We start from the raw sequence: 19,440 nt of genomic DNA, 5'->3' as shown, positions 1-19,440 counted from the left end.
ATTTCACCTCCACCATCAGACAGGCTGTCCTTTTCCCCTTCATTAGCACACACTTGTGCACACAAGCAGAAACACATACATTCACACACACAGACACGAACACACACATAAGCATGGGCAGACACACATAGACACACGTAGACACAAGCACAGAACACACAGACACACAAGCATAGACACAGACACACACACAGACATACACAGGTACATGCACAGACACACACACAGGCATAGACATGTGGACACAGACACATGGATATAGACCCGGATACACAGACACACATACTGACATGCACAGAGCACATGGACACGCAAGCATAAACACAGACACATGGACATAGACATGAACGTGCACACAGACAAAAGCACAGACACACACACACACACACACACAGACACCCACAGATACATGGACACACAGAAACACAAGCACACACACACACACACACGGACACACATGCATGCACGCAGTTTGAGGTCCTTCTCACCAGCACACACCAGTCAGCCTCTGTCTCGTCTCTCCACCAAGGCCACATATCCAGCCTTCCTCCCCCTGGTCAGAGCAGGAGCAGAAACCAGAGATGTGCAGGCCCACCTGGACCTTGCTGAGTGACCTCACAACTGGGAAAAAGGCCAGAGTGGAGGAGCCTCCATTCCAATACCCACCTCTCGGAAGGACCCGGGCAAGCTGTAGAACTTGTAGGTGGCGTAGATAGGCACCATGGACATGGAGGATGTGGCGATGACCCAGCCCAGCACATTGGCCCAGTCAGGGAAGATGTAGGCTCCATAGTGTGGAGGCCTGAAGGTCACGATGCTCACCACAACCACAAACTGAAACCAAGGGACACAGATGTCAATGCCTCACCTCTTGGCTGGCAGGCCTCTAGGAGGAAGGTGGAAAATCAAGCAAGATTTCATGGTAGAGGGTCACTCAGCCACACCTCTGAGAGCCAGGCCCTGCCAACATGAGGCAAATGCCAGCGACGGTCCTGTTCCGCTTGTGTGGAGGGGGGAGCAGCTGGCCTGAAAGCCTGGAGTGGTTGTGCTGGGACAGTACTCATTATGGCATGCAGGTCCTTTCAGGTCATGTTTGATGACTGATAATTCTCCTAAATGTCCTCCGTAAGACCTGTGGTGCAGGCAAGCTCAAGCATACGCACTTATCTAGAAGTTACCCCTGTAACCACCTCAGCCAATGGGACTGCACCCGAGGCACTGCTGTTAGGAGGCTTGTGAATGCTTGGGCATGGCCCCCAATAAGAAGTACCTTTTCTATAGAGAACCACACTCCAACCTCCTTCTATCTTTATGTGAAATAAGTATTCCCAGAAACACTGTCTTCCTGAGGCATGATTTATCCTGCCCTATTCCATTCCATTCTAAAACCTCAGCACACTGATTTCATGACCCCCAGTTTGAACACACAATTGTAACTCCATGTGAGACCACCTTGGGGCAGCGGGGGTTCAGAAGACTCTCTACTTATTCTGGAAACAAGCCTGATAAACTCACAGATCTTATCTTGGAACCACCACCGTGATGGTAAACTGCTGCAAACTGCCGCAAAAGTGGGCTTGGGGCTGGGACCAGTTCCCATTCTCCGGAGGGTTCTCTTGAGGCAGCTCATTCATTCAACAAACATGTATTGTATACCTAAGTGTGTGCTGTGTACCTGAAAGGGATGGGTCCTTCCCAAGGAAACGCAGGCAGTTCTATCAGATACGATTTACGATGTAGCTTAAAATGCAAATTCTTACTCATTGTCAATTCTCAATTTCACAAAAGCTAGTGTTCAAACACTCAAGCTGAGAAAGGCTATTTGGACACACGTATCTTGCACCAGTCTGGACAACCTCTTACTCTGTTGCTTCAAGTCAACTCTAGGTTTGGCACCAAGTAGCAGAAGTGGTTAATACTGTGACAAAATGTAACCAGAGCAAGGGCCTGTGGGCTATTATTCTGAGTGAAGCGCACGCCTGTGAGGGCCGCAGACTGGGAACTTCAGTCTTGGCCGCTCAGGTAGTTTCGTCTCTACTTCAGAGAGCTACATTTTCCTAGATATATAAGTTTGGGATGAATGACATGTTGGTATTGCTACGATATGTTTTCTTATTTTGTATCACTTCTTATTAGCCACCACATTTCTTAGGAAGAACAGTGCCTACAACAAGGGCCACGTGCTAACATGTAAGTTGACTTTGGATCAGTATTATTTCTTTCTTGGAAAGGTTGTATTATGCGCCTGCTAATGAAATCGTATAAAAGTAGAATCCTGTACCATTCTTCATACAACCAGATGTTGTTGTGATTGTCGTCGTTAGGTGCCGTCGAGTCAGTTCCAACTCATAGAGATCCTATGTACAGCATAAGGAAACACTGCCCCGTCCTGTGCCATCCTCACAATTGTTGCTATGCTTGAGCCCACTGTTGCAGCCACTGTGCCAATCCATCTCATTGAGGGTCTTCCTCTTTTAAGCTGACTCTCTACTTGACCAAGCATGATGTCTTTCTCCAGGGACTGGTCCCTCCTGACAACAGGTTCAAAATGAGTGAGATGAAGTCTCGCCATCCTCGTGTCTAAGGAGCACTCTGGTTGTACTTCTTCCAAGACAGATGTTAACATGTGTTAAAGAACAGGTGACTATACAATAACTTAACAACATATGATGATACGGAAATTGTTTTTTCTGTCAAAATCATTATGACTTGCTGGGAAGCAGATTCTAAATTAAACATACAATGATATAAAGCAACAAGACTACCAAGTTTCTGTCTAGTTGGCAAAATAAAGTGTTGTTGTATATAACCATACCTGTTGCTGTCGATTCTGATTCCTAGTGACCCTATACAACAGAGTAGAACGGCCCCATAGGGTTTCCAAGGAGCTGTTGGTGGATTTGAACCACTGACCTTTTGGTTAGCAGCCAAGCTCTTAACCACCGCACCATTAGGGCGGATTGTTTAGTATAGTTGGTGAGTTTTGCCTAAAAGCTTAGAAAGCATGTTTTCTGTATAAAGTTCAAAAGATTTAGTCTGATCATTGGTGGAGCTTTATCTCCTAAGGTCAAAGGTCAGTTCCTTGAGTGTTAAGAAGGGGGGTGTGCACCAATAGGGGAGCAGACTCCCTGATGCACGACGGCCCACATGAAAATCAAGGTTGAATAATTGAGCAAGGATATGCTACACCGAATGGGAAAACGAAGAGGTAAACACTGTGGTGGGTTTCCTAGGAGGGCTTCCCCCAGCTTTTCTTGCTGACCACCAGGGTAATCTGTGTTCTATTTAAGGGTTATACCATCAAGTGCAAGAGCCTTCAAGTGGGGCTGTGCTGAGTACCCATCTCAGAAGCACAGTTGACTGGACTTGCAATTCTTATTGAGTGCAGAATGAGGCTGTTGTTACTCTCTACCAAGATGCCAGGTAGGTTCTCTAATGTCGTTTCAAGCTCCTCCAGGACAGAAGCGCCATCTCTCACTTCTTTCCTACATCCCAGGCACCTGCCATGAACTCAAAAATAAAAACAAGCCAGTGGCCATCAAGTCGATCTGACTCATGGCGACCCCATGTGTGTCAGAGTAGAAATGTGCCCCATACAGTTTCTGATGGCTCATTTTTTGGAAGCAGATTGCCCGTCCTTTCTTCCAAGGTGCCTCCAGGTGGACTCAAACCACCAACCTTCTGGTTAGCAGCCAAGCATGTTAACCGTCTGCACTACCCAGGGACTCCACTGTGAACTCAGGTGTTCGGAATCCTTCCACATACACCTACTGGGTTATTCCAGCCACCATGTGTAGATGGGGGGGGGTCTTCCCAGATGTGGAACCCCTGCTGGTCCCTGGGACTAGCCCTTCAGTTGGTCTATGATGGGGGTCTGGCCCGAGCTACCCCCCCAGTTCCAGGCATGCACCTCCTGACCACTAGGCTGGCCAGGGCGGGAAAAGAGCCAGGGGTCAGGGAGATGCTTTTCTTTGTAACTAGCTCATGGGGCTTTCTGCTCACACCTGGAGGTTACCTGTCTAAGGTTACCTGCCTGGACTGGGCTGAGCAATTTCAGCTTTGTGAGTCATTGAGTCTCACTCTCAACTACTTGACTCTGTTGTTGTAGTCAGGAAGCAGCCACAGATAATATGTAAATGAACGGGCATGGCTGTGTCCCAATAAAACTTTATTTACAAAAACAAACTGTCAGCAGGTTTTGCCTGTGGGGGGTAGTTTGCCAGTCCCCAGCCCAAGCAATAAAAGACAGGTAACTATTGAATGTGTTAGCAATGACTGGGAGTCCTGGTTGCACAGTGGTTAAAACGCTCAGCTGCTAACCAAAAGATTAGTGGTTTGAACCCACTCAGTGGCTCCATGAGAGAAAAGCCCTGGCGATCTGTTCCGTAAAGATTACAGCCTAGGAAACCCTATGGGGCAGTTCTACTCTGTCCTGTAGGGTTTCTAGGAGTCAGAATTGACTTGATGGCACAACAACAACAGAGGCGTCACTGTCTGAGGAAGGACACCTAAGGGCAGTGAGCTGTGACAGAGTCTAAGCCACAATTCTGTCCTTGGGCTTCGAGTACTTGCTGCCCTTCCTTAAAACCGACTGCCACCACGTCAATTCCGACTCATAGAGACCCTGTAGGACAGAGTAGAACTGCCCCATAGGGCTTCCAAGGAGCACTTGGTGGATTCCAACTGCTGACCTTTTGGTTAGTAGCCGAACTCTTAACTACTATGCCTCCAGGGTTTCCATCTTAAAAAAAAAAAAAAAAAATTTTTTTTCCATCTCGATTCTAAAGGCAGAGGTAGGTTGATGGGACCACTCGTCTTGGGCGACTTCCTCAACACAGTGGGTGCAGCGAAACTGAAATCGGGTTGTAGGGCCCTTTGAGACTTGAATGGAAGTTATTCTCTGGTGCAAACGGTTAACACACTTGGCTGCTAACCGAAAGGTTGGTGGTTTGAGTCCACCTAGAAGTGCCTTGGCAGAATGTCCTAGTGATCTACTCCCCAAAAATTATCCACTGAGAATCCCGTGGATCATAGCTCTTCTCTGACACACAGGGGGTCACCATGAGTCGGAGTCGACTCCATGGCAACGGGTAATAGAGAGAAAAGGTGGAGAAACACCTTCAGAGGAGACCAAAGATGATTTCAGGGACCAGGCACACCATCCTAGGCTGAGTCCAAGACTCTCACCAATTCCAGTCTAGTGCCCCTTATCTCCAAGCAGGGTCTAGCGCCCCCCCTGCACCTCGGGCACATTCACGTCATCACCTGAAAACTCAAGTGCAGCTGCAGCTGGGCCACAGGGCAGATGCCAGAGAGGGGGCAGAAGGCAGAGGAGAAGGGCCATGTGGCCACCCTCCATCCCTTACCAGGAGGAAGCAGGGGCTGACGAACTTCCAGCACAGACGCCAGTACAGGCCGGGCCGCCGTCCGATCATCTGCTTGATGTCATCGCTGAACTGCCCGACGCCTGGGGAGAAATCAGCAGCAGACACAGCACAGTGAGGATGGCCACGCCACCTCCCTGCAGCTCCGGCACCTGCTGGGGTCCTCGCTGCCCCCTGAGGTCCCACCCCTAAGGACTCCAAGCTCGGGCTGCAAGCTGCCTCCCAGCCTTCTCCAGAGGGGCCAGACTCCACTCCAGCTCACACAGTGGCCTAGAGCTGCCCGAGGGGCCCCACAGGAGTCCTCTGTGGGTAGGCCCAGGCCTGAGGCTGTGCTGGTGGCATGCCCTCCTCATCTCCAATGGCCACCAAGGGGGGCCTGCCTGTCTGAGAGCCACAGCCGAACTGCCACCAGGTGGTGGGGCACCAGCAATACCCTTTGCCCCCCTTCACCCTTTGTCACCTCCACATCCCTCCTGTGTCCCAGCTCCCCTCCATGATCCTTATTTGTTAAGAAAGGCCATTTCTAGGAAAGTAATGAATTGGTATTTCTTCTACCAGTGGTTCACCTTAGGAAGATGCATGTTTCTCCCAGTGGTATCTTCTAACTCCCTTAAAACCCATTGCCATCGAGTCGATTCCGACTCATAGCGACCCTATAGTGCTGACAAGAGATGCTAGAAGTGGTTTCTCCTGCCTGAAATCTGGGCACGCCCTCTGAATGGGGACACCTGTGCTGGTCTGCGTGTCTTTTGGTAAGTCTTTGGGGTGTCACACGTGGGGGACACATCAGAAAGAAGTCTTCATTCAGAATTCCCTCTTCACACCCCAATCTCTACTGTAAGAACTTGAGGCAGAAGCAGAGAGATGCATCAGAGACAAAGGAACGGAGAAGGAGCGATCCCAAAGGCCAGAAAAGAGGGCAGTATCCACGGGAGCTGCCTTGCTCCCCTCTGGACTCCATCTCCCTGGAGGCAGCAGTGGTACTGGGGTCAAGAGCGCTAAGACCCAAAGGGACTCTCAGGTGCACTGAAATCCTGGTGTATTCTGACGCAATCTTACTAGAAACACAGATTTTGTTTCATTTAGGTTTAAACCCCAAACCAAACCAATTGCCATTGAGTCGACCCCAACTTGTTTTGAACCCACGCGTGTCAGAGTAGAACTGTGCGCCAAAAGAGTTTTTAAGGGCTGAATTTTTGGAAGTAGGTTGCCAGGACTTTCTTCCAACGTGCCCCTGAGTGGACTCGAACCACCGACCTTTCAGTTAGCAGCCTAGTGTTTAACCGTTGGTGCCACCCAGGACTCCTTCATTTAGGTTGGAGGGTTACAAATCGTGGTTTGGAGACATAAAATAGATTTCTGTCCTCTGAGGCTCTGGCAGAAATGCAGATGTGATATTACGTGGCTGACGGGCAGGGCTGCTTCTCTCCAGCCTTGCAAAGCACAGAACTCGTGGCAGGGAGATGTGTTTGAGGAGCTTTTTCTTTCTTTGTGAGTTCTTTTTGGGAGGCAGTGGGGTGGTAAGATTACAATTTAAGTTGACAAAGCACTAATCCCAGGTACCAATGAAAGAGTTTGCTTTTTCCCTTTTCCCATTTCCTTGGAATATGACCTACGTGTCAGGTTAAGCCTTGCAAAGCCACAGTGGTGTTTTTAGGTTATAATTTCCAAAGCTCTGAGGCGGGGAATGTGACCCTTGTATGTAAGTGACTCTGGGAGTCTCCTGAATTTTGGGGTCCTGCAGCACCAAGGCTGTTAGCTCTTGACCAGACACGATGCATATGCATTTATAGAGAAACACACACTTTACACAGACCTGGCAAGGAAGACTGAGTTGGCAGCATACACCCATTCTACAGAAAACAGAGAGAAAGTGAGGTGTGACCACTTGCCCAGGTCAGGACAACTGGCTGAGAGAGGACTAACCTGCATCCAATGTAGGCGTTCTGTTGCTGGTTGAACTACCCTCAGCCGCCCCAGGAGACGGTGGTCAGCATCCCCAGGGCTGGGCAGCCCAGAAGCGGCAGTGCGCCAGCAGGGGGAGCTCTGACAGCTGATTGGTCCCTGACCTCTGAGGGCATACAGTCATGATGAATGAATGAGGGGCAGGGCTTGGAGGGGTTTGGAGTCCTCTCAGCAATGAAAGCCCATGAGCAGTAGCACGAGAAGCCACAACTTTGGGAACACCTGTCGCTCCATTAAAGCAGGCAGCGTTTATTCATGGTGCTCACCCATAGGGGCCAGTCTCAGCTGCTTCTCTAATAGGGAAGCGCCTAACACCATCTTAGCCCTCGTCAGCAGGGACTCCTGGTTGTCCAAATGTGGAAACTCCTTGTTATGGATTGATATGTGCCCCCCAAAGGTTATGTGGAAGTCCTAACCCCCGTGTCTGTGAATGTGACCCTGTTTGGAAAGAGGGGTTTTCTTTTGTTATGTTAATGAGGTCACACCAGAGTAGGGTGGGTCCTAAACCAAATCGGTTCTGAGAGGTGTCTTACAAAAAGAACAAAGTAGATGCAAAGACACACATGGGGAGGACAGACTCCGAGGAACATCAAGGAGTGCCAAGGAACTACCATGGCTACTGACAAGGAAGGACCCTCCCCTAGACCCAGCATCCTAATTTGGACTTCTGGCCTCCAAAACTGTGAGACAATAAATCCCTGCTCTTTCAAGCCACCTGCTGATGTATCTGTGTAAGAGACTAAGACGCCCCTCTACCTCTACCACCAGTTCTAAGGGTCCCAATGTCCCAACTAACCACACTTTCTCAAGAATTAATTAGGATATTGACATCACACCATCAATTAACCACATTGAGCGACTACGACTACAGGATGGGTTTTTGGCTGCTGTCCAGGCTAACTGTCTTCATTGATCCAGCGGAGCCAGATAACTGCCAATCCTCCCCTCCTTTGTGATGCTGGAGCAGCCACAACATAAACTTTTGTTTTCAAACCAGAAAGAATGTAACATGGTGACAAAGCAAGGGGATGCAGGCTCAGTTGGCTACCAACACAGCAGAGCACTGGGTCTTCCCCCGTGTATGCACTCCAGCCCCCGGGCCCAGGCTCTGTCCTTACCATAGAACCAGGCCACCCCGATGGCTTCGATGAGCACCCCAAAGAGGATGGATGTGCCAGCTGCGAAGTGATCCAGCAGTGTGAAGACGTAGATGCCTCCCTGGAAGAAAGAGAGAGCCTCCTGAACTTGGTGCCCACCTGGCAGCATCCCCACCATGAGAAGGCTTTTCCTACGAGGTAAACTAGGGCTTGGATTTGCCTTACAGAGGGACTCTATTTTATGTTTATTTATGTCACTAACAGCACTCTTGCAGGTTCTTATGGACATCTCCACTACGCAAAAATGAAAGAAAAAAAAAAAACCACCTCTCTGATCCTTTCCTTGAGTCTCCAGTGTGGTTAGAGATGGGACCAAACAAACGCCACACTTAACAGTGCCTCCCTTGGGAGGGAAGTTGACCCCGGCCACCCCAGCCCCTATGGCCACCCTTCCTTTGCCCTCCAGCTCCACAAACCCATCAGGGAGGCCACTTCAGCCAAGTGCCTTTCTGAGGGAGCTGTCCAGGTGCTAAAGAAACTCAGAGACCAAGATGTAGACATTCTTACCGTTACCCTACATATTCTTAAAATTCACTGGCTTTTTTAGGAGAGGCAGCTTTGTAGAAATGCTGTGGTTTTTTTGGACCTGACAGTATCAACCATACCCAATAGCATCAACTAGTGCTGAGTGCTGATGAAGATTTTACCTTCACAAAGCTCCCCACGCACCCAAGACAGTTGGCAATTTTACATACGTTGGTGACGCAGAAGAGGGAGAGGAGGAAGGTAGCCAGGACGATGAAGAGGGTGAAGAGCTCACGGTGCCTATGCAGCAGCTGGAACTCATCGGTGAGTCCGGTGATGACCGACTCCATGCCGCCCATCTGCAGTGACATACAGAGCACAGAGTGCGCCAGGGTGGGGTGGCATTGCACTGTGCCCCAGGCCCAGTCATCCCACGGACTTAGGTCTGGGAATGGGCACGGAATCGGGGAAGTGCAGGACTCGTGATGTGGCTGTGGGAGAGAGAGGACCCTGGGTGGATGCCCTGCTGTTGATGGTGATTTACTTTGAAATAACTGGTCTGGCAGAAGGTCTCATGGCTGAAATAATAAGATCTACCACCACTGTGGCCCACGGAAGGGTGAGCAGGTCACAGAGGCTCAGCGCTGCCGGGTTTTTCTAAGCAAAATGTCTCTCCCACAAACCGCTTTATTTTGCTTCCTAGGGCGAACCTGGCCTGGTCATTGGCTGTGTTCTCCCTGACAAGCCTTATTGACTCCCAAATATTATCATAACGTAATATCACCCTAGGAGCCCCGACACTTGAGAAATGGCCTCTCTGCACTGCTGTGTCAAACAAGCTGCTTTCTCCAGTAAGTGCTGTTCATGGAATTCACCTCTTCCAGGTGGCGGGCTCATCTCACCAGACATGCTGTCCAGGGAACCCCAGAGGCCTGTGGTCTACCCCACGGGCCAGGGGCCAAGCCAGATTGTGGCTGGAAGCTGAAGATAAAAGGCAACAACCCAGGGAAGGTTTCCCAGCAAACACGTGGGAATCCCCCAACATTCACAGGGAAATGGAATCATGATTTGCTGTCTTTCTAGGAAGTGAGCCTGGAGCCCATCAGGGTCAGCAAACACCCTGGGGTGGGTGAACAAGAAGCCCACAGCCAACAGTGTGCAACACAGTGGTCTTAGCTGTTGGTCCCTGGACAGTGATACAAGAAGGAGCAGAGAAACTGAAACTCCTGGAGGCCCGGGGCTGAGCAAGGGCTAGCCTGCTGCCTCCGGACTGCAGGGTAAACCCAGGGGTATACACAAAGCACCCAGTGGTCAGTGCTCAGCTGAGGGCTTTCTGTAGCCCTGCCCCCAGGACACACCTGTTCCTCATGGGAAAGGAAGCTAAGGGGCTCAAAGGGGCTTGCTTTTTCCACTCTGTAGCCCCACCACCCCATTATTCTGTTTGGAGCCTTGCTGCTGCGCCCTTCGGTGTGTGTTTAGAATTTGCAGGTGGCTCAGCACAGAGGACACTTTGATGCCCAAGAGTGGGAAGATGGAAGGGAAGGGTCAGTTGTACCAGTCTTCCCAGCCCCAGGAAACAGGTTTCTGGAATATCCATGGGTCTTGCACAGTCCCACCAGGGGCTCTGGGCCAACAGGAAGGGTGGGCTTCATGATGGCAGTGTTGAGTAACCCCGGGGACATTCAAGGAGTATCAGTGGGCACGTCTGGTCTCTCAAGGGCAGTGTCCCCCGAGGAGTGGACTTGGGGGGCCCGCAGGCATGTACTCACGGCGCTGTCGATGCCCAAGGTGAGCAGCATGATGAAGAACACCACGGCCCAGGCGGAGGACAGGGGCAGCGTGGCAATGGCTTCAGGGTAGATGATGAAGATCAGTCCGGGCCCTGGAATCACAATGCCACTCCGCTGCCCCAGCTGCTCCCCTCCCACTGACTGGACCCCGCCTCAAAGGCCAGCAGCACCCCTTCCAAATGCCTCCCGTGGGACTGGTCCAGCATCTTTCCTGTCTCTGTCTCTCCTTTTCTCCAGGAGAGTGCCCCCAGTTCCCCCAATAAATTTGGCAGACACTTGGCCCAGGGCTGTAGAAAAGAGAAACCGAGGACCACTCGAAGGACTCCCAACTGTCACCACCAGCCCCGGCAACCTCGTTCCTCTGAACTACTCTGGTCTGTGATGGGCTATGGGGCTGCTGGGAGAGAAAAAGGGGGGAGCAAAATCAAAAGAAGGAAGTGGAAAAAAGAAGGCAGGGGGCCTTCCAGGGTGGTTTTGCCCCTGCTTATCTGTTACGGTTTGCTGACATTTTTTTGGTTCATTTCCCTGTGCACATGATAGCTCTGTCTCTCTCTCTCTGTCCCTATTCCATCTCTAAACACACATACACACACACACATACACACACACAATTTGATGGTCTTCATCTTGCACTTAGCAAAGCGATACCATAAATATTTTTGGTGCCAGTGAATTATATTAGGCATTAATTTTTTTAAAACACATAATGAACACAGAGGTGCTATGTGGTGCAGGGAAACCCTGGTGGCATAGTTTAAAAGCCACGGTTGCTAACCAAAAGGTTGGCAGTTCGAATCCACCAGGTGCTTCTTGGAAACCCCGTAGGGCAGTTCTACTCTGTCCTATAGGGTTGCTAGGAGTCGGAATGGACTCGATGGCAATGGGTTTTGGGTTTATGTTGTGCAACGGTTAAGTGTTTGGCTGCTAACCAAAAGGTTGGCAGTTCAAACCCACCCAGTGGATCCACGGGACAAAGATTTGGTGATGTGCTCCTGTAAAGCTTACAGCCTAGGAAACCCTATGGGGCAGTTCTACTCTGTACATGGGGTCACTATGAGTTGAAACAGACTTGACAGCACCCAACAACAAGAATAACTAAATGTTTTCCAGCGTGTTTATCTTAAAGGCCGTGTACACATCTGTTCACACGTGAGCACACTCCTCTGGTCACCTCTGATAAATTCCTAAGAGCAGAATTCCTGGTGGAGGGACAAGTGGGCCTTCAGGCTGGTGGGGGTTGGGGGGAAGGCCTGGGCCACCAGGAGTGGGGGGAAAGGGCTAGGCCAGTGGGGGTGGGGGGAAAAGCCTGGGGCAGCGGGGGTCGGGGGGAAGGCCTGGGCCAGCAGTGGTGTAGGGGAAGGGCTGTGGAGTCTAGGGGGAGAGATCAAAGGTGAGCCAGCCTTTCTAACTCAAGGCAGGAAGCAGAGCATGCACCGGGAGTGGGGCAGCCAGCACCTGCCCCAGCGGGGCTCGGAGCAGGTGTCTGTGGTTCTTCAGCCAGTCCTGACCTCCACCCTTCAGGCACAGGAGATAACTGGGCTTCTCCACCTGCTTTGAGTTTACGTATGGCCGTGGACTCCCTCTGGCCAATCCACGCGGACATGAGGGGCATCAACTTGCCCTACAGGTATGTGTGTGACTCACTCAGATCACTGCCCCTGCTGCGGGGGTCTTCCTGGAAGCCCACACCAAGAGGGGCTCCATCAAAGAGAACACCCCACCCATTCTCAGCGGGCTTGCTGCCAAGGGTGGAAATAAACTTTGGTGGACCATTATGTTTTCAAAATAGTTGCGTTTGGTTAATAAATATCCCTGCAAAATTTTAACGGGATATAGTTTATAATAATAATGAACTTACACTTAAATTTCAATGTTTACCTCAGCAAGTCAAGTCTTCTGCTATCATGACTTGTTCCCCCTTTGATTCAAGTCTTTTATGTGTTTTTTGTTGTTACTGTCAGCTAGCGTCAAGTCAGCCCCCAGCTCGTGGCAAACCCCATACACAGCGGAACAAAACACTGCTGGTCTATGCCGTCCCCATGATCAGTTGTGGATCGGACCCCTGTGATCCACAGGGTTTTCCCTAACTGGTTTTTGGAAGCAGATTGCCAGGCCTTTCTTCTTAGTCAGTCTTAGTCTGTAAGCTCCACTGAAACCTGCTGATCATGAAAGCAACACCCAAGCCTCCGCTGACACCGACAGGTGAGGCTCACTGGCCGGGAATCAGACCCAGGTCTTCCACCTGGAGGGTGAGAAACACCACCGAACCACCCCTGCCCCCTTCATGCTTTGGCAGAGCTTTAATACGTGTGGGTGGAGTGCATAGGAACCACACACGCACAAAATTGGGTTATAAAGAAGTACACTTTATATTTCTCAGGTTTGGGGACTGTTCATCGCTGCAGCCTAACCCTCCCACCCTGACTGATATAGGATCTGAAGCCAGAAGGGCCTAAGTGGAGGCTGACATAATACAAGCTAAATCAGCTAAGCGGTTATTCCAACACGCAGAGGGTGCCCAGGCTGAGGGGCAGCACTGGTGAAGGCCAAAGAGTCTCTACCAAGTGGTGCCCGTGGGGAGCCGCTCGAGCAGGTAAGGGCGTGAGTGTGGGAGGAGGTGGGAGTGGTGCCCTGCAGACTCAACCAAGAATCAATGAACTCTGGACTCAAATGATCCCAAAGTAAAAAAAATTTCAACCATTTGCATGATTCATTTGGAAAGACAGGCTTACGTAACTCAGTAGCATGGGCTCCTAAATCTTCCTTCACAGAGAAGTAATGTAATCTGCACCAGGACACACGTCTGGCAGCACCCCAAAAGAACGGGGCAGTTACTGATCGCCTTAAAGCACTGATCAAGAACCAGAGCCAGGAGCCACTCCCAGGGCCCTTTCACAGGGTCCCATTGTCAGCCAGGGGGGCAGTGTTGGTTCAGAGGCAGAATTCTCACCTTCCATGCTGGAGACCCGGGTTTGAGACCCACCAATGCATCTCAAGTGCAGCACCACCCGTCTGTCAGTGGAGACTTGTGCGTTGCTGGGATGCTGAACAGGTTTTGGCAGAGCTTCCAGACTAAGACAGACTAGGAAGAAAGGCCTGGCAATCTACTTGCGAAAATCTGCCAACGAGAATCCTATGGATCACAACAGTCAGTGTTCCATTGTGCCTGGGGTCGCCATGAGTTGGGGCTCGACATGGCAGCAGCTAACAACAGTTATCAGCCAAGCAGCAGAGGTGGGCTGGCATTCTCCGCCAGATTCCCAAGCCCGTGATCCAACGTGGGGGTGGGGGCAGATGCTCTAAAGTCTAAATGCCATAAGCCATGGACCTGGGAAGATAGTCGTGAGCTTAGCTGAGCATACTGTCAACATCCTCACCTTTCATTTCTATACTACGTTAACATTTCGCCGTTTTCTTGAGAATTAGAGCTATAAATGACATTTACTTTGCTTGTCACAGAAATGCATAGAAGACATTAAGCTTTACTGTCGGGCTAATCGGGATTCTGCAAGCTATTACTGGTTATCATAATAAAGGGCAAAAAGAACGAGAAAATGCATAAATGCAACCGTGAGTAAATTTCACTGCTCGGTATTTATTGGCATTATGCTTCCTTTCTCCTGCCTTTATTGGATTTTTTTTTTTCCAAGGAGAAAGGATATGGACTTGGGAAACACAACACCTGAACTTTAGCACCAGACCTCGGCTTTCTCTGGCTCATCTCAGGGTATCTCTAAGAATCAAATGTATAATGAAGGCAACCCCCCAGCTCAGTGCTCAGGGGACAGGTGATGTTACCCACTGCTCTCCGGGTCTTACTCCCTGGATCTGCAGCTGGATCCGTGAGCACAGAGAAGACCCGGGAAGAGACCAGGCAGTAGTAACACTCTGCCCTGGATGGGGCCTTGCTGGGCTTGAGAGCAGCGATTATCTCCAGCCCAGCAGGAGAACAGTGCCCAGAGGAAGCCAAGGCTTTCGTATCTGGGCAGACAGCCCACCCCTGAGCCCTGGGGACAGTCTCCAGTCTCTGTATTGCTCACTGTCAGAACAATCCAGAAGGCAGGTGAGGGGTGCTGCAGGCGGCCAGGACGCCCAGCAAGCTTCAGAAACTCTGGACACAACTTAAGCCTGCCTATGCCATGACCTTCCATCCCATGTGCTAGAACCAAGCAGATGCCTCCAATGTCCAGGAGGTCTGATCACCTCCCTTGGCCTACCCCTGCATCTGTGCCCAGCTTCCTGGCTCACTCCTGCCTGGAACACTTTCTCCTGGGGCTGATGCCTCCTACCTGTGTTACCTGCACCTGCCCATGTCCTCTTCCCCTCTCTGCTTCTGGGGCCACCGGCTTCCCCGTGTGCAGACACACCCGCAGCACACGCTGGTGGGTAGGTTGGGGTCTCCATTGCCTCTGTGTGCCAGAGACTTCTCAGGTTTCTCTACTTAGTATCCAGGTCCCATCTAAGTATGTCCTGGTCTCCAGAATCAAGCTTTGGAGCAGGTTAATTGTTCCTTACCAATGCAACCCAACTTCTTTTTGGTAAAACATGGTGAAGTCCAGACCTCTTGCTTTCTGAGCCTGCAGTCATATATTGCTTAAATGGGTCAGTTCTGCCATCTGCCACCCGGAGCCGCATGTCCGCTGCCCCCCCACCACCATGGCATAAAAAAGAGCCAGAGTGGCAGCATCCACTCCAAAGATCAGAACAATAGCACCTGAAGAAACAGACCCTCGTCCTGTAGGCCAACGTGGCTTCTGAAAGGAGGGCGTGGCTGGGGGACAAGTGTCCTGGTGCTATGTGATAGTGCCATCCAGCACATTTGGCCTCAATGTACTCCATGTCCATTGGCTGCGTGGACCCAACACACCCGAATGAAAAGGAGCAGGGGCAGGGGCCTGGAGAAGGTTGGGGAAGGCGAACTCGGTTGTTTCTAACATTCTGTCCTTCAGACCATCAGTTTGCTGCACCTCCAACACATGCTATGGTTGCAGTAGATCAAATAACTGTGTCTTATTTTTTTTTAAAAGTTGCCAATGAGTTGATTCCAACTTGTGAAGACCCGATGCGTGTCAGAGCAGAACTGAGCTCCATAGGGTTTTCAATGGCTGAGTTTTTGGAAGCAGATTGCCTGGTCTTTCTTCCCTAATTGTCTCTGGGTGTTCTCGAACCCCCAACCTTTCGGTTAGCAGCCTTGTGCTTAACTGTTTGCACCACCCACTCTGTCTTACGAGCACTACTTAACTCCTTTTGCAGCCCCTGGGTGATGCGAAAGGTTAACGCACTAGGATGCTAACAGAAACGTTGGGAGTTAGAGTCTACTCAGAAGAGAGCCTTGGGAGAAAGGCCTCGGGCTCTCCTTGTGAGAAATCAGCCACTGAAAACCCTGTGGAGCACAGCTCTCTGACACACATGGAGTTGCCATGAGTCCAAATCAACTCAACGGCAACTGCTTTAGTTTTTTGGTTCTTAACTCCGTCCGCATTTCCCTCCCATTTTGAAGTGAAGACACTTCACTGAGAGCACCATGGCCAGGGCCACACAGAGCAGGGTGAAATGACAGCACAGGCACTCACCATCCTTGGCCACATCCCCAATGGGCACACTGTGCTTCTGGGCCATGTACCCCAGGAAGGAGAAGATGACGAAGCCTGAGAAGAAGCTTGTCAGGGAGTTGATGGACGTGGTGATGATTGCGTCTCTGAAAAACAAAACAAGCCATCCTGGGCAGAGGACGGGCCTAGGGAACAGCCGCAATTTCTAAGTCATTATTCTTAATCTGCTGTGTCTGGTGCGGGTGACGGGGCTGCGGGGCCGGGTTACCAGGAGGAGCACGAACAGCCCTGCAATTTAGGGAGCCGCGTCTTAAGGCCTTTTCTGCAGGGGCAGAGCCTGTCCCCTCTGCACAGCCTGTCCTCACTGCTCAGCCTGTCCTCACTGCAGGGCCTGTCCTCACTGCACAGCCTGTCCTCACTGCAGGGCCTGTCCTCACTGCACAGTCTGTCCCCTCTGCTCAGCCTGTCCTCACTACACAGCCTGTCCTCTCTGCAGGGCCTGTCCTCACTGCACAGCCTGTCCTCTCTGCAGGGCCTGTCCTCACTGCACAGCCTGTCCCCTCTGCTCAGCCTGTCCTCACTACACAGCCTGTCCTCTCTGCAGGGACTGTCCTCACTGCACAGCCTGTCCCCTCTGCAGGGCCTGTCCTCACTGCACAGTCTGTCCCCTCTGCTCAGCCTGTCCTCACTACACAGCCTGTCCTCTCTGCAGGGCCTGTCCTCACTGCACAGCCTGTCCTCTCTGCAGGGCCTGTCCTCACTGCACAGCCTGTCCCCTCTGCTCAGCCTGTCCTCACTACACAGCCTGTCCTCTCTGCAGGGACTGTCCTCACTGCACAGCCTGTCCTCTCTGCAGGGCCTGTCCTCACTGCACAGCCTGTCCTCTCTGCAGGGCCTGTCCTCACTGCACAGCCTGTCCCCTCTGCTCAGCCTGTCCTCACTACACAGCCTGTCCTCTCTGCAGGGCCTGTCCTCACTGCACAGCCTGTCCCCTCTGCTCAGCCTGTCCTCACTACACAGCCTGTCCTCTCTGCAGGGACTGTCCGCACTGCTCAGCCTGTCCTCACTGCACAGCCTGTCCTCACTGCAGGGCCTGTCCTCACTGCACAGCCGGTCCTCACTACACAGCCTGTCCTCACTGCACAGCCTGTGCCCTCTGCACAGCCTGTCCCCTCTGCAAAGCCTGTCCCCTTTGTTCAGCCTGTCCTCACTGCACAGCCTGTCCCCACTGCACAACCTGTCCCCACTGCACAGCCTGTCCCCTTTGTTCAGCCTGTCCTCACTGCACAGCCTGTCCTTGCTGCACAGCCTATCCTCACTGCACAGCCTGTCCCCTCTGCACAGCCAGTCCTCACTGCACAGCCTGTCCTCACTGCACAGCCTGTCCCCTTTGTTCAGCCTGTTCTCACTGCACAGCCTGTCCTCACTGCATAGCCTGTGCCCTCTGCACAGCCTGTCTCCTCTGCACAGCCTGTCCCCTCTGCACAGCCTGTCCTCACTGCACAGCCTGTCCCCTCTGCACAGCCTGTCCCCTCTGCTCAGACTGTCCCCTCTGCACAGCCTGTCCTCACTGCACAGCCTGTCCCCTCTGCACAGCCTGTCCCCTCTGCTCAGACTGTCCCCTCTGCACAGCCTGTCCTCACTGCACAGCCTGTCCCCTCTGCACAGCCTGTCCCCTCTGCTCAGACTGTCCCCTCTGCACAGCCTGTCCCCTCTGCACAGCCTGTCCCCTCTGCAGTCTGTCCCCTCTACACAGCCTGTCCCCTCTGCACAGTCTGTCCCCTCTGCACAGCCTGTCCCCTCTACACAGCCTGTCCCCTCTGCACAGCCTCTCCTCTCTGCTCAGACTGTCCCCTCTACACAGCCTGTCCTTACTGCACTGCCTGTCCTCACTGCAGTGTCTTTCTCCTCTGCACAGCCTGTCCCCTCTGCTCAGCCTGTCCTCACTGCACTGCCTGTCCTCACTGCAGGGTCTATCTTCTCTGTTTAGCCTATCCCCACTGCACAGCCTGTCCTCACTGCAGGGCCTGTCCTTACTGCTGTGTGGGACACATTTCCCTCACAGCAGAAAGGCCCCTCCCACCTTGGCCTCCTGGCAGAGCTGCTGCAGCTCCTAGGCATTGCTCCCTGACCATCAGCCATGAACCTCCAGCCCTGGCACCAAGGATTCTGAGGGTGAACAACTGCCCTGGTTTGCCTGGGAGTGGGGGGCTCCTGAGAGGCATGACTCTCAGTGCTGAAGCTGGTACAGTCCCCAGCAGCCCCATGGGGCCCAGGGTGGGCAGAGGAGACTACCACAGGCAAGCTGCCAGCCCTACCACGGTTCCCCCCACACACAATAAGGGCTCCATCCCTGCTCCACAGGCCCACCCACACTCCACAGCCCACCCACACTTCACAGCCCACCCATCCTCCTTTCACAGCCCACCCACCCACCCTTCACAGCCCACCCACCCACACTCCATGGCCCACCTACCCATGCTCCATGGCCCACCCACCCTTCACAGCCCACCCACACTCCACAGCCCACCTACACTCCATGGTGAAGGGGAGCTTCTAGGCAGGGCTCCTTCAGCTGTGGGGACCTTGTTAAAATGCAGATTCTAACTGGGCCAGTGCACTGGGTTCCTAGTCTCTGCAATTCCTAGGAGCAGGGAGGAGGGTGCTGCTGGTTTGGGGACCCCACTCTAAATGGTGAGAAATCAGGGGGCTGGAGGAAAGTAAGGGGAGGGCAGAGAGGGCGGGATTCAGCCACAGACCAGGGCCTCCTGCTGGAGCACCACATGGCTGCATGGTTCGTGTCCTTCTCAGAGTGCCTGCCCCAGGTGAGCACAGTGGGGGCTGGTGTGGCTGTCTGGGGACTTGCCTTCCAGCAAGAACCCTCTATGGGCCTCCCAGGAGCAGCCTGTCCAACCATTTTGCAGAGCACACAACCTGTGTATTTTTACTGCATTTTTCCCACATGATATAAAAGAAAGCAAACAAGCTCTTAAATGTCAAAGAAAGCAGGTCCCCAGATTAAATTCTGTTTCTATTTTTAGAAAGATCTGGGGTCCAGCATGTGGCTGTGGGTGGTCACCGACTGAGGGCCCCCCTCTCATGCTGAGGCTCCCATCCCTGAGCTGGG

General features: G+C 52.1%; 1 protein-coding gene across 1 annotated transcript in view; it reads right to left on the bottom strand.

Annotated features, from left to right (window-relative positions):
* SLC6A3 (solute carrier family 6 member 3) overlaps window positions 1–19,440 on the bottom strand; it is a 59,726-nt gene that overhangs the window by 6,395 nt on the left and 33,891 nt on the right. Inside the window, exons 8-13 of the mRNA XM_049861034.1 lie at window positions 16,335–16,459; window positions 10,741–10,853; window positions 9,202–9,330; window positions 8,468–8,567; window positions 5,367–5,467; window positions 667–834 (exon numbers count right to left, since the gene is read on the bottom strand). Of these exons, the coding sequence (XP_049716991.1) occupies window positions 667–834; window positions 5,367–5,467; window positions 8,468–8,567; window positions 9,202–9,330; window positions 10,741–10,853; window positions 16,335–16,459 (736 nt within the window). The remainder of the gene's footprint in view (window positions 1–666; window positions 835–5,366; window positions 5,468–8,467; window positions 8,568–9,201; window positions 9,331–10,740; window positions 10,854–16,334; window positions 16,460–19,440) is intronic.

This window comes from Elephas maximus, chromosome 2 (genome assembly GCF_024166365.1).
Source record: "Elephas maximus indicus isolate mEleMax1 chromosome 2, mEleMax1 primary haplotype, whole genome shotgun sequence".
Taxonomy (NCBI): domain Eukaryota; kingdom Metazoa; phylum Chordata; class Mammalia; order Proboscidea; family Elephantidae; genus Elephas; species Elephas maximus.
This window is presented reverse-complemented; position numbering and strand designations above follow the sequence as displayed.